Source organism: Chiloscyllium plagiosum, unplaced genomic scaffold, assembly GCF_037043375.1.
Source record: "Chiloscyllium plagiosum isolate Xiang-an unplaced genomic scaffold, Cpla_swu_hap1 HiC_scaffold_6, whole genome shotgun sequence".
Lineage (NCBI taxonomy): Eukaryota > Metazoa > Chordata > Chondrichthyes > Orectolobiformes > Hemiscylliidae > Chiloscyllium > Chiloscyllium plagiosum.
Window position 1 is genome coordinate 129,493,850 of NW_028270144.1, and position 14,247 is coordinate 129,508,096.

The window sequence follows — 14,247 nt, forward strand, 5'->3', positions numbered from 1 at the left end:
GAAGAGAGCAGGGAGAAGTGGGTGTAGGGCAAATTAAAGATAAACTTTATTAATCCAGCTATCTAATAAATCAGATCAGATAATTAGTTAAGCTAAAAATATGAACTAAGCTAATTAAATACATAAACTTTTAATTAAAGCATTTCAACGGATGCTCTGCAATTTGCAGCAAATGGAACCCAGATGGGAAAGGAAACTGTGGACAAAGCTAAACAGTCTGCAAAAGCATATCAACAGATTAAACGAATGGGCAAGGATGTGATAGACTATAGTGAGGAGAATTGTGATTATTGTAATAGAGAGGCAAGTCACCAGCTTGAAATGTTCACCTTTTTCTTCATGGAACTGATAGACTTAAAACCGTAAGAAGTAGGGACAGGAGTAGAGCATTCAGCCCTTTTAATTCCATCATTCAATACGATCATGGCTGATCCAACATTCCTCATGTCCACTTTCCTGTCCTTCCCCTATAATCCTTGATTCCCCTACCAATCAAGGATCTATCTCAGCCTTAAATATAGATATAAACTCTGCCCCCGAGCTCTCTATGGCAAGGAATTCTAAAGACACTCGATCCTCTGAGAGGAGAAATCCCCCTTATCTCTGACTTAAATTAGCGCTCCTTTATTCTGAGACTGTGTTCTCTGGTCCTCGACTCTCCCATGAGGGGAAACATCCTCTCAGCATTTACCCTGTCAAGCCTCTTAAGAATCCTGTATGTTTCAATGAGATCACCTCTCATTCTTCTAGACTCCAGTGAGTATAGAGTCCTGACCTGTTTAGCCATTGCTCATAAAACAATCCCTCCCATACCGGGATAATCGTAGTGAACCTTCTCTGTATTGCCTCCAGTAAAATAATATCTTTAATAAGGGGACCAAAGCTACTACTCAATACTCAATGTGGTCTCACCAGCATCTTGTACAGTTGCAGCAAGTCTTCCCTGTTCTTATACTCAAACAGCCTTGATGTAAGAAAGCAAAAGAACTACGGATGCTGAAAATCGGACACAAAAACCGAAATTACTGGAAAATCTCAATGGGTTCTGAAGAAAGGTTACTGGACCTGAAACATTAACTCATTTCTCTCCACAGATGCTGCCAGACTTGCTGAGATTTTCCAGCAGTTCTGTTTTTGTTGCCCTTGAAATAAGGGCCAACATTCCATGAGTCTTGTTGATTACCTGCTGCACCCATGTGCTAGTTTTGTGTTCCGTACACAAGTATTACCCATGTCCATTCATGTTGAAACTTTCTGCAGCTTTTCTCCATTTAAATAATATCGTCCTTTTGTTTTTCCCTATCAAAATGAACAACTTCAATATCTCTCTAAATTGTTTGTATCACTCTCACAATTTGCCTCTCCACCTATTTTAGTCATTGGTATATTTGGTTACAGTACATTCACTTTCTTCCTCCACATAGAGCCATAGAGATGTACAGCATGGAAACAGACCCTTTGGTCCAACCCGTCCATGCCGACCAGATATCCCAACCCAATCTAGACCCACCTGCTAGCACCTGGCCATATCCCTCCGAACCCTTCCTATTCATATACCTATCCAAATGCCTCTTAAATATTGCAATTGTACCAACCTCCACCACTTCCTCTGGCAGCTCATTCCATACCCGTACCACCCTCTGTGTGAAAAAGTTGCCCCGTAGATCTCTTTTATATCTTTTCACTCTCACCCTAAACCTATGCCCTCTAGTTCTGGACTCCCCGACCCCGGGGAAAAGACTTTGCCTATTTATCTTATCCATGCCCCTCATGATTTTGTAAACCTCTATAAGGTCACCCCTCAGCCTCTGATGCTCCAGGGAAAACAGCCCCAGCCTGTTCAGCCTCTCCCTGTAGCTCAGATCCTCCAACCCTGGCAACATCCTTGTAAATCTTTTGTGAACCCTTTCAAGTTTCACAACATCTTTTCGATAGGAAGGAGACCAGAATTGCACGCAATATTCCAACAGTGGCCTAACCAATGTCCTGTACAGTCACAACATGACCTCCCAACTCCTGTACTCAATACTCTGACCAATAAAAGAAAGCATACCAAACGCCTTCTTCACTATCCTATCTACCTGCGATTGCACTTTCAAGGAGCTATGAACCTGTACTCCAAGATCTCTTTGTTCAGCAACACTCCCTAGGACTTTACCATTAAGTGTATAAGTCCTGCTAAGATTTGCTTTCCCAAAATGCAGCACCTCACATTTATCTGAATTAAACTCGACCTGCCACTTCTCAGCCCATTGGCCCATCTGGTCAAGATCCTGTTGTAATCTGAGGTAACCCTCTTCACCCTGTCCACTACACCTCCAATTTTGGTGTCATCTGCAAACCTACTAACTGTATCTCTTATGCTCGCATCCAAATCATTTATGTAAATGACAAAAAGTAGAGGACCCAGCACTGATCCTTGTGGCACTCCACTGGTCACAGGCCTCCAGTCTGAAAAACAACGCTCCACCACCACCCTCTGTCTTCTACTTTTGAGCCAGTTCTGTATCCAAATGGCTAGTTCTCCCTGTATTCCATGAGATCTAACCTTGCTAATCAGCCTCCCATGGGGAACCTTGTCAAATGCCTTACTGAAGTCTATACAGATCACATCTACCACTCTGCCATCATCAATCTTCTTTTTTACTTCAAAAAACTTAATCAAGTTTGTGAGGCATGATTTCCCACACATAAAGCCATGTTGACTATCCTTAATCAGTCCTTGCCTTTCCAAATACATGTGCATCCTGTCCCTCAGGATTCCCTCCAACAACTTGCCTGCCACCAACATCAGGCTCACTGGTCTATAGTTCCCTGGCTTGTCCTTACCACCCTTCTTAAACAGTGGCAACACATTTGCCCACCTCCAGTCTTGCGGCACCTCACCTGTGACTATCGATGATACAAATATCTCAGCAAGAAGCCCAGCAATCACTTCTCTAGCTTCCCACAGAGTTCTCTGGTCCACCTGATCAGGTCATGGGAATTTATCCACTTTTAACCGTTTCAAGACATCCAGCACTTCCTCTTCTGTAGTATGGCCATTTAACAAGATGTCTCCATCTATTTCCCTACAGTCTATATCTTCCATATCCTTTTCCACAGTAAATACTGATGCAAAGTACTCATTTAATATCTACCCCATTTTCTGTGGCTCCACACAAAGGCCGCCTTGCTGATGTTTGAGGGCCCCTATTCTCTCCCTTGTTACCCTTTTGTCCTTAATATATTTGTAAAAACCCTTTGGATTCTCCTTAATTCTATTTGCCAAAGCTATCTCACGTCCCCGTTTTGCCCTCCCGATTTCTCTCTTAAGTATACTCCTACTGCCTTTATACTCTTCTAAGGATTCACTCGATCTATCCTGTCTATACCTTACATATGCTTCCTTCTTTTTCTTAACCAAACCCTCAATTTCTTTAGTCATCCAGCATTCCCTATACCTACCAGCCTTTCCTTACACCCGATCAGGAATATACTTTCTCTGGACTCTTGTTATCTCATTTCTGAAGGCTTCCCATTTTCCAGCCGTCTCTTTACGAACATCTGCCCCCAATCAGTTTTTGAAAGTTCTTGCCCAATACCGTCAAAATTGGCCTTTCTCCAATTTAGACCTTCAACTTTTCGATCTGCTCTATCCTTTTCCATCATTTTAAATCTAATAGAATTATGGTGGCTGGCCCCAAAGTGCTCCCCCACTGACACCTCAGTCACCTGCCCTGCCTTATTTCCCAAGAGTAGGTCAGGTTTTGCACCTTCTCTAGTAGGTACATCCACATACTGAATCTGAAAATAGTCTTGTGCACACTTAAAAATTCCTCTCCATCTAAACCTTTAACACTATGGCAGTCCCAGTCTATGTTTGGAAAGTTAAAATCCCCTACCATAACCACCCTATTATTCTTACAGATAGCTGAGATCTAACAAATTTGTTTCTCAATTTCCCTCTGACTATTAGGGGGTCTATAATATAATCCTTCCTTAACATATCTTGTAAACAGTTGCCTGTGGAAACCTACTGCTCACAGGTTGCAAATTTGTAAAGGAACCCCTTATCCCCACTCATTGCTTCCTGTCCATTAGCCAATTCTCTCTCCACACCTACATACTAGCTCCAACAACACCACGGGCTTTGGTTAGGCCACTTTTGGAACACTGCGTTCACTTCCGGTCTCCCGGCTATAGGAAGGATGTTGTGAAACTTGAAAGGATTCAGAAAAGACTTTCAAAGATGTAGCCAGGGTTGGAGGGTTTGAGCTACAGGGAGAGGCTGAATAGGTTGGGGCTATTTTCCCTGGAACATCGAAGGCTGAGGGGTGACCTTATAGAAGTTTATAAAATCATGAGGGGCATCAATAAGGTAAATAGCCAAGGTCTGTTTTGAATTGTAAATTTGAATCTTTCAAGTCACCTCTTCATCCTTAAGATACTCAGGAAGATTGATTAGTTTCTTTCTATCAACCTGTTTCTAGCTTTTGGGGAGTTGAGGATTAGGGACACAATGTAACTTTAGAACCAAATCTTTGTGATGAAACTAGAAAACATTTTTTTTTTCTCACAAAGAATGTAACTTTTAAATTTGAGATTGATAGATTTTTCTAAACCAAACATTTGAATGAATATATGACAAAGGCAAATATGTCATTCAGTCACAGATCAGCCACAAGCACATTGGTGCTACATGACCACCTCCTCGTTCTTTTTAAGTACCCGGTAGCATTTATTTCATTTCTAACTAGATAGGTTCTGTTTTTGGCCCTTAAATTACATCATCCTTTGCTGGGGTGCCATAGATTTTCAATCAGGACTGCCACACCTTGAAAATCTTGTATCCCAAAGTATTGTCCCTAATCCTGTCCTCCTTTTGAGCTTGTTCTTAGGAAACTTAGCTTTGTTTGAATACCCCAGGGCATTTCACAGGACAATTTTCAACCACAGTTAAAGTATGGAAGGAGACATTGAAACAGATGAGTAAAAGCTTTGTCAAAATGTTAAGTTTCGAAGGAGGTTCCAAATGGAGTAAAGCAGGGCAGTTATGTTAAGAGGCTGTGGGACAACAAAAGTGGTTTTCCGGCTGAATATTCATCCACTGATTGTTAGACTTCTTCATCTTTGTTAGATCCATAATAAGCTGCAAAGCAATTGAAATTCAAAAATTGTATTAATGCAGGACTCTCACGATGGATAATTAGTGTAGAAGGAATTATATTGATAGGCTCAGGTTATAGCTAGTTCAAGAATGCGCATAAAAATTCACCAATGTTCAGTAGCATAGTGTAATCTACAAGGTGCACTGCTGAAACTCACCAAGAAAACTTTGATAGCACCTTCCATTTCCATGATCCTTACTATTTAAAAGGACAAGGGCAGGAGATACATGGGAACACCAAAACCTCCATTCCCTCCAAGCCTCTCACCAGCCTGACTTTGAAATATATTGTCATTCCTTTAGTATTGCTGGGTCAATTTCCTGGAATGCCTTTTCTAATATCATTGTGACTCTACCTCTGGACATTCCAGCAGTTCAAGAGGGTAGACCACCATCACCTTCAGGCCACCGAGGAATGGGCAATAAGTGCTGGCCTAGCCAGTGACATCCAGTCGTACAAATGAATGAATTTTACAAAATTAAGTGACATTCGTTGCCACAGGGCTCTCAATTCCTGAAGCACAGCTCCAGTAGGCTATGGTTAGCCATAATTAGTGCAGTGGTAACAGCACCTAATGAGTTATATCTGCCCACATGAGACAAACCCTGGTAGTATGACATAGGTTGCCTTTCACTTGTGCCATTTAATGCAAGTAAGAGCATGCCCAACAGTGTATGTGTGCGTGCACACATAAAACATGTATTGAGACACACCAGTAGGAGGTAACCAGTAATGCGAAATAACTGTAAGCACTCATTGTCATGTCATACCTCAGGCCCTTTGTTGGAAGGGTCCCTCATTGCAACAAGGAACACGGAACATGGCTAATTCTGCTTGAAATGTCCTAAGCGGTTTGACTTCCTTGGGTGGGCTTGTTGCTTAACACACACCAATTGCCAAACTTTAAGCACCTCGGGGTTGAACTAAGACAACAGGTCAGGGTTACTTGTATTGAGATGTTTTGGGTCATGCTATATAGCTGTGTCTAACTCTTTATGCTTGAGCATTGTGAAGATTCAATCAGCCGTGGTTTGACAGACCTGCTGGAGTATGTGGGATAGAGTGGAACTCTCCAAACCAGGTGCAGAATACAAGTGCAAGGACACCAATGATATGAAACTACTAACTTTGAGAAAGAAACTGATAGCAATGCAGATGTTGGAGATCAGAGTTGAAGAGTGTGGTGCTGGAAAAGCACAGCCGGTCCAGCAGCATCCGAGGAGCAGGAGAGCTGATGTTTCGAGCATAAGCTCTTTTATCAGGAATGCTAATGAAGAGTTTAAAACAAAATGCTGGAGGAATTCGGTGAGTCTGGCAGCAGATGTCAATAACATTTTATGTCTAATGACTTTGATTCCAAAGAAGAATCATCTGACTCGAACTGTTGACTGTTTTTCTCCCTCCACAGATGTTGCCAGACCCACTCTGTTTCCCCTGCGCTCTTGGTTTTTTATAATTGTTGATGTTTTGGAGTGCTTTCCTGCTGAGGGAGGTGGGCAGTTATCTGCTTCATGGTGTTGAGACTGATTTGGGGAGGGGGGGGTGCACTGGAAATCAGGTCCAACTGTTTCAAGCTGTATAAAAGGCTATCACCAAAACAGTCAATTGGTTTCTCTTTATTACTGCTACCTAGAACAAAGGATACATTCACCAGGCAATAAAATATACTTAAAATTAATTTGTTTATTATCAACAAACTTATTGTTTCTACAAGTGGCAGAATGGTTTATTAACATTACTATACGGTTTTAAACTATATCCCTTTTAATCCTAATGCACACACATTGTCAGCTTGTCTTAACTGTATTTTAATGCTCTGCAATATATACTGAGTGTGTAACAATTAGGTGGGAAAAACCCTTGTGGATCAACAATTCAAACTAAAATGATGGTCGAGAATGTGGTGCTGGAAAAGCACAGCAGGTCAGGCAGCATCTGAGGAGCAGGAGAATCACCATTTCGAGCACAAGCCCTTCATGAGGAATGAGGCTTCTCGGCCGGGGGAGCTGAGAGATAAATGGGGGAGGGTGGAGTTGGCATGAAGGTAGCTGGGAATGTGATAGGAAGATGAAGATCTGGGTGGAACTGGTAAGTTGGAGGGGGAGGGTGGAGCTGATGGGTGGGAAGAAAGGAAGATGGACAGGTAGGAGCGGTCAAGGGGGCGGTGCTGAGTTGGAGGCTTGGGATTGGGATAAGGTGAGGGAGGGGAACTGAGGAAACCACATTGTGGTGAAATCCACATTGATCCCGTGTGGTTGCAGGGTTCCAAGGTGGAAGATGAGGCGTTCTTCCTCCATGCATCCGGTGGTAAGGATTTGGCAATGGGGGAGTTAAATGTTCAGCCACGGGCCGGTGGGGTTAGTTGGTGTGGGTGCCTCATAGATGTTCTCTGAAACAATCTGCAAGTTGACATCCTGTCTCCCCGAAGTAGAGGAGATCGCATTGGGTGCAACGGATACAGTCGATGACGTACATGTAAGTATAGATAAATTTCTGTCTAATGTGGAAAGATCCTTGGGGCCTTGGACGGAGATGAGGAGAGAGGTGTGGGTTCAGGTTTTGCACTTCCTGTGGTGGCAGGGGAAGGTGCCAGGTGGGGGGGGAGCAGTGGTTGGGGGCATGGATCTGACAGAGTCGCAAAGGGAATGTTCTCCAGAATGCTGATTGGGTTGGGGAGGGAAATCTATCTCTGGTAGTGGGGTCTGTTTGTAGGTGGTGGAAGTGGCGGAGGATGATGCAATGTATACAGAAGTTGGTGGAATGGAAAGTCAGGACCAGGGGCTTCTGTCCCTGTTGTGATTGGAGGGGTGGGGTTCAAGGGTGTTGGTGCGGGAAGTGGAAGAGATGCACTGGAAGGCATTGTCGACCACGTGGGAGGGGAAATTGCGGTCCTTGAAGAAGGAGGTCATCTGGGATGTTCTGTGGTGCAATTGGTTCTCCTGGGAACAGATGTGGTGGAGGTAGAGGAATTGGGAATAAGGATGGTGTCTTTACAGGAAATAAGATGGGAGGATGTGTAGTCCAGGTAGCTGTGGGAGTCGGTGCGTTTGTAGTAAATGTCCGTGTCAAGGTGGTCGCTGGAGATGGAGAGGTCCAGGAATGGGAGGGAGGTGTCCGAGATAGTTCAGGTGAATTTGAGGTCAGGGTGGAAGGTGTTTGTGGTTAATGAACTGTTCAACCTCCTCGTGGGAGCATGAGGTAGTGTCTATCTATCACATTCCCAGCTTCCTTCTTCCCAGCCCTAACCCCCCCCCCCCCCCCCATTATCCATTTATCCATGCCCCCCCCCCCCAGCCCACAAGCCTCATTCCTGATGAAGGTCTTATGCCTGAAACGTTGACTGTCCTACTCCTCTGATGCTGCCTGACCTGCTGTGCTTTTCCAGCACCACACTCTTGACCCTGATCTCCAGTATCTGCAGTCCTCACTTTTTCCAAACTAAACTGATAGAACAACATGACTTTTCACATTCATTTGGACTATCATCAACAAGGCTGCAGTTAAATAATGAAAGATCTTTAGAACGGATTTCAGATGGGAAATTGTGAGGAGTTCTGATATCTGAAAATTTTGGTTTCTTTTTCAAACATTTCACTGAGAAGAAACTTTTTTTTAAATACCGGTTTTGCTTTAAGAATTTGTTTTTCCTAATTACTGAGCGAGGGAAGGGAGAGTTTTCCTTTCTGCCAGCTTTTCTTCAACTGCTAATTTACAGGTGAGACAGCATTTTTCTAGCTTGTTGGTTGAAATAACTGCACAGAGGCTGGTATCCTGTCACCAAGTCACCCTTTATTTACCTATGCACAGTACACTGGCTATGGACAGCCAGCTCAGAGTTCATTTCCCCTGAACTGAGGAGATTCTAAATCCCCTGTTTATAGGGTTTTTTCACGGTCCCCTTTTTATTATGTTATGTAGGTGTAAGACACACTGATCACGGAGTGCATAAAACTTTATTTATATTCCACCACCAGGAAGAAAGAAAACACCCAAGTGACCAGTGACAACCATTGCCCTCCTCAACAAAGCGCAATGCTGAGTGATCAAAGAGTGAAAAGGGAGGGTGGCTGCAATTAAATCAAAATAGAGTCCAAGGGGGAAATATACTGCGGTGCCCACCTCTCCCTGAATACCTCGAGGGTATTGGGAGACACTGCGTGCTCCTTCTCCAAGGACTCCTGGGCCGGGACATACTCCCCTGTTTATTTTTTTTCTGGTTATATATTTTCTTCCTTCTTACCCCCACACTACAGCCTAACTGCGGTAGTGCTTATATTTTCCCCAGCACCCATGTGGTGTGTGTGCAGGTGTAGGACACAGTGAAAGACAACAGGTGTACAAATCGTTATTCAATTTCCACCACCAGGAAGAAAGAAAACACTGGGGTGGCCAGTGACAAGCAGTGCCCTTCTCATCAAAGGGCAATGCTGCGTGATCAAAAATATGAAGGGAAGTGTAGGGTTTAAATCAAAATAGAATTGGAGGGGGAAATAAAGCACTCCATTCCCTGCGGTGCCCACCTCTCCCTGAACAGTTCGAGGGAGTTAGTAGACACCGCATGCTCCTTCTCCAAGGACACCCAGGCCCGAATGTACTCCCCTGTTTATATTTTTTTCCTTTCTTTCTATTTTACCCCCACACTACCGTCTAAGTGTGGTAGTGCTTATATTTTATTGTTTTTGAGGAGATTCTTATCTCCTGTTTTTTTTCTTTCTGACCCCCACACTACAGGCTAACTGCAGTAATGCTTATATTTTCCCCAGCACCCATGTGTGTGTGTAGGTGTGAGACACAGTGAAAATGAACAGGTGTACAAATCTTTATTCAATTTCCACCACCAGGAAGAAAGGAAACACCCAAGTAGGCAGTGACAAGCAGTGCCCTTCACATCAAAGGGCAATGCTGTGTGATCAAAAAGTGGAGGGAAGGGCACCGTAAATCAAAATAGAATTGGCGGGGGAAATAAGACACTGCATTCCCTGCGGTGCCCACCTCTCCCTGAACAGTTAGAGGGAATTGGTAGATACTGCATGCTCCTTCTCCAAGAACACCCAGTTCTGGACGTACTCCCCTGTTTATTTTCTTTAGTCAATTTCTGCCACCAGGAAGAAAGGAAACACCAGGGCGGCCAGTGACAAGCAGTGCCCTTCTCAGAGGGAATTGCTGCATGATCATACAGTGAAGGGGAGGGCAGGGATCAAATCAAAATTGAGTTGGGGAGGAATAATACACTCCACTCTCTGCAGTGCCCACCTTTCCCTGAAAATCTTGAGAGTGTTGGTGGACACCGCATGCTCCTTCTCCAGGGACATCCGGCAAACTGGAACAGTAAACTGGATTACTTCTGCCCCTGTTTTTAAAAAAAAAGTATGGAAAGAGCATTTGACTTACTGAACTTGCTTTACCATTCAATACGATCATGGCTGATCTTCGGCATCAACTCCACTCTACTGTGTGTTCTCCAAAATGCTAGGTTCCAGGAAAGACCAAAGATTTTTATTTATTCACTCTTGGCTCATAGGTGTCATTAGCTGCACCAGCATTTATTGTCAATGTTTATCCCAGTTTTAACTGTATTCAACAATCACCTACAAGCCTCTTGGTACAGAATTCTAAAGATTTACAACTGTTTGACTGAAGAAATTTCTCCTCATCACGTTAAATGATTGGCCCCTTTTTCTGAGAGTGTGCCTTCCTGTTCTAGATTCCATGGTAGCAGACTGGCATCTAATTTTGGAAATAGTACCCTGAATCTTGCATATGTTTAATAGTTCAGTATTACTGGCATGAGGGGCAGGTTGTTTCCACAGGTTAGTGTGTGGAATGAACTTCCTAAGGAAGTGGTGGGTGTGGGCACAGTTTCATTTAAAAGACAATTAAAGAAGTACGCAAATAGGACCGGTTTGGAGGGATATGGACCAGGCAGATGTGATTAGTTTGGGATTATGTTACGCCAGGATTGATAGAACCAAAGGGTCTATTTCTGTGCTGTGTATGACTGGCAAGTAGGGAGTGGTCAATGGGGCATCTTGTTTGATACCATCCACTAGATGGAACAATCAATTAATGTATATGGATGTATTTTTAAAAGTATTTGACAAAGTGGCACAAGACTGGTTAACAAAATTAAGGTTCATGGAATAGCATGATCAGCAGTACAAACAACGTTTTGCTGAACGTGTTGCCATAAATGGTTATTTTTCAGACTGCAAGATGTGGTCTTCCAGCAGATTCATTGAAAGGACCACTGTTTATTTTTTGATATGTTGTACAAAAATGACCTAAATTTTGAAGCATAGAGTAACATCTAATGCTGATGATATTAAACTTGTCAGTTGTTGTCAGAAAATAAGAAGAGAATCTTAAAGTCTTTTGTAAACATGAAACAACTTGAAAAACGTCAGCAGCCATGTGCTACAGGCGTGAGAGCAACATAGATCAGGCGTGCACATCAGTGAGCGCGGGGTGGGGCCTGGGGGTGTATTGTACAAGGGATTGTGGGTTTTGTAGTCCTGCAGCCCGATCATTACTTACGTGTTAGGCGATAGAAAACGTCAATACCCGAAAGGCGCGTGAGGTGAACATAGTGCCCGCCCTCCTCGTGCGGTTAGCCTCACGTTCCCTTGGAAACCGGGGCGGCGCGGTGCCTGACGGGTTTTGTAGTCCGCTATCTCGCCACATCCCGCAACAACCAGGGCGCAAAGGCTACAACCATGGCGGCCTCTGCGCGTGCGCAGATTGACATGCACGGGGAGGCTACGGTAAGAAAGCCCAGCGCCTGTGGTTGAGGTGCCGTCCGTATGAGGTGGTGGCGTCGCTGTCACTGACGGACTAGGTGACGCGAGGGGAGCCTTTTTAACTGTGTGTCTGGTTTTGTTTTAAATTGCGTTGGTTTGTGGTCCGGTTTCCTTCCCTCTCTCGTGGAGATGGGAGACTGTACGCAGGATGTGAACGCGAACCCGCTGCAAGGGGATACCCACCGTGATGGAGACCAGGAGCTGGAGCGGGCTCTCTGCCAATGGCTGCTGTGGGACCAGGTCAGGCTACACACTCTTATTTACCCCTCTGCCAGAATTAACACTGCAAACCGCTGTAGCACTTTGTTTGTGTTTGGTTACCGGCTCCCTTTCCCGGCGGCTGTTTCTGTGCTGCACGCGCTGGGTCTGGTAGCATTTAAACGCGTTGCTGTTGGTAACGCGCGAAGCACCACCGGGCGACTGATGGTATGGGGCCGCTGGGCAGATGGGTTGATGGGTTTGACCATTGGAGGTCCCCCTGTTGTGGGGGAGAGGAGGTTGATGTATTTGACCATTGGAGGTCCCTCTGTTGTGGGGGAGAGGAGGTTGATGGGTTTGACCATTGGAGGACCCTCTGTTGTGGGGGAGAGGAGGTTGATGGGTTTGACCATTGGAGGTCCCTCTGTTGTGGGGGAGAGGAGGTTGATGTATTTGACCATTGGAGGTCCCTCTGTTGTGGGGGAGAGGAGGTTGATGGGTTTGACCATTGGAGGACCCTCTGTTGTGGGGGAGAGGAGGTTGATGGGTTTGACCATTGGAGGTCCCCCTATTGTGGGGGAGAGGAGGTTGATGGATTTGACCATTGGAGGTCCCCCTGTTGTGGGGGAGAGGAGGTTGATGGATTTGACCATTGGAGGTCCCCCTGTTGTGGGGGAGAGGAGGTTGATGTATTTGACCATTGGAGGTCCCCCTGTTGTGGGGGAGAGGAGGTTGATGGGTTTGACCATTGGAGGTCCCTCTGTTGTGGGGGAGAGGAGGTTGATGGGTTGGGCCATTGGTGGTCCCCCTGTTGGAGGGGTAGAGGAGGTTGATGGGTTGGGCCATTGGAGGTTTCCCTGTTGGGAGGAGAGGGGGTTGATGGATTAGGCCACTGGCGATTTCCCCTGAGGGGGTTGATGTATATAATTCCCACAGTGCAGAAAGAGGCCATTTAGCCCATTGAGTCTACACATGGGGTGTTTGGCACAGCCAATCCACCTAACCTGCACATCTTTGGACTGTGGGAGGAAACTGGAACACCAGACAGAAACCTGTGTAGTCACTGGGAATAATGTGCAAGCTCCACACCAACAGTCGCCCAAGACTGGAATTGAACCGGAGTCCCTAGTGCTGTGAAGCAGCAATGCCAACCACTTCCACCACGGCATCCCAAAATTTGACTGAGGAATCTTTTAAAGCAAAGTATGGACACCGCAGGGGCATTTAGAAGGCACTGATTTTCTAATTTAAGGTGGGCTTTAGAAGTAAAACCTTTTTATGGGATAATAGAAACTTTGGATTCTCTCTCAGAAGGCTGGGAAAGCTTTATCACTTGCATGTTTCAACACAGCTATTAACAGTTTTTTTTTGTTGGAGACAGTGAGGTCTTCAGATGCTGGAGATCAGAGATGAGTGTGTTGTTGGAAAAGCACAGCAGGTCAGGCAGCATCTGAGGAGCAGGAAAATCAACGTTTCAGGCCAGAGCCCCCCCTTCAAGTTTTTATTTTGTTATTTAACGGCATCGAGGAATATGGAACAATGGCAGCTGTAAATGGAGTTAGATGCAGATTGACTGTGACTTAATTGAATGGCTTTAGGGACTGAATGACCTGCTTTTTTTTAATGTTTAATAGAGCCATTGATGGCTTGTTGATGAAGAGTTCTCTAATGTAGAGTGACTAGTTTAGTGATGCTGCTTCAGTACTGCTGGAAATATGGTGACAAGGCTGATAATTAGGTTACTTTGAGGAGAATAATTAGTTTCTGTTTGATTTATTTATTTTTTATCGACTTATAATTTGTATTGATGAAAATTACAAGCATGTACTTCTGACATCTCCTAACATATGAAGGTCGAATGAAACATCAAATTAAAATTGGTGGGGGATTGTAAGGTTACTGCAATGTCATCTCTGCAGACAACCCAGATAGTCAACCAGGATAGGAAAAGACAATTTGCTCACATAAATGAAATTTGAAACTCTCTGGTGTTACATTTGCAGTGTGCATTTCATTAGATTGTTTCCATCCAAAGTGAAAAGCCTAACTGTGTCCTAGGTCAGACCTTAAGTTTAGTTTTTGTTTGTGTCCTTTTCCATGCT

The 14,247-nt window shown here is 44.5% G+C and overlaps 1 protein-coding gene across 2 annotated transcripts in view; it reads left to right on the forward strand.

Moving 5' to 3' along the window:
* The window catches only part of pgm2l1 (phosphoglucomutase 2-like 1), a 159,197-nt gene that overhangs the window by 3,509 nt on the left and 141,441 nt on the right, over positions 1-14,247 (forward strand). Inside the window, exons 2-3 of one of the 2 annotated variants that reach the window (XM_043692556.2) lie at positions 6,155-6,455; positions 12,077-12,187. In XM_043692556.2, the coding sequence (XP_043548491.2) occupies positions 6,201-6,455; positions 12,077-12,187 (366 nt within the window). In that variant the 5' untranslated portion in view covers positions 6,155-6,200. The remainder of the gene's footprint in view (positions 1-6,154; positions 6,456-12,076; positions 12,188-14,247) is intronic. The other variant, XM_043692558.2, reaches the window with a different exon arrangement.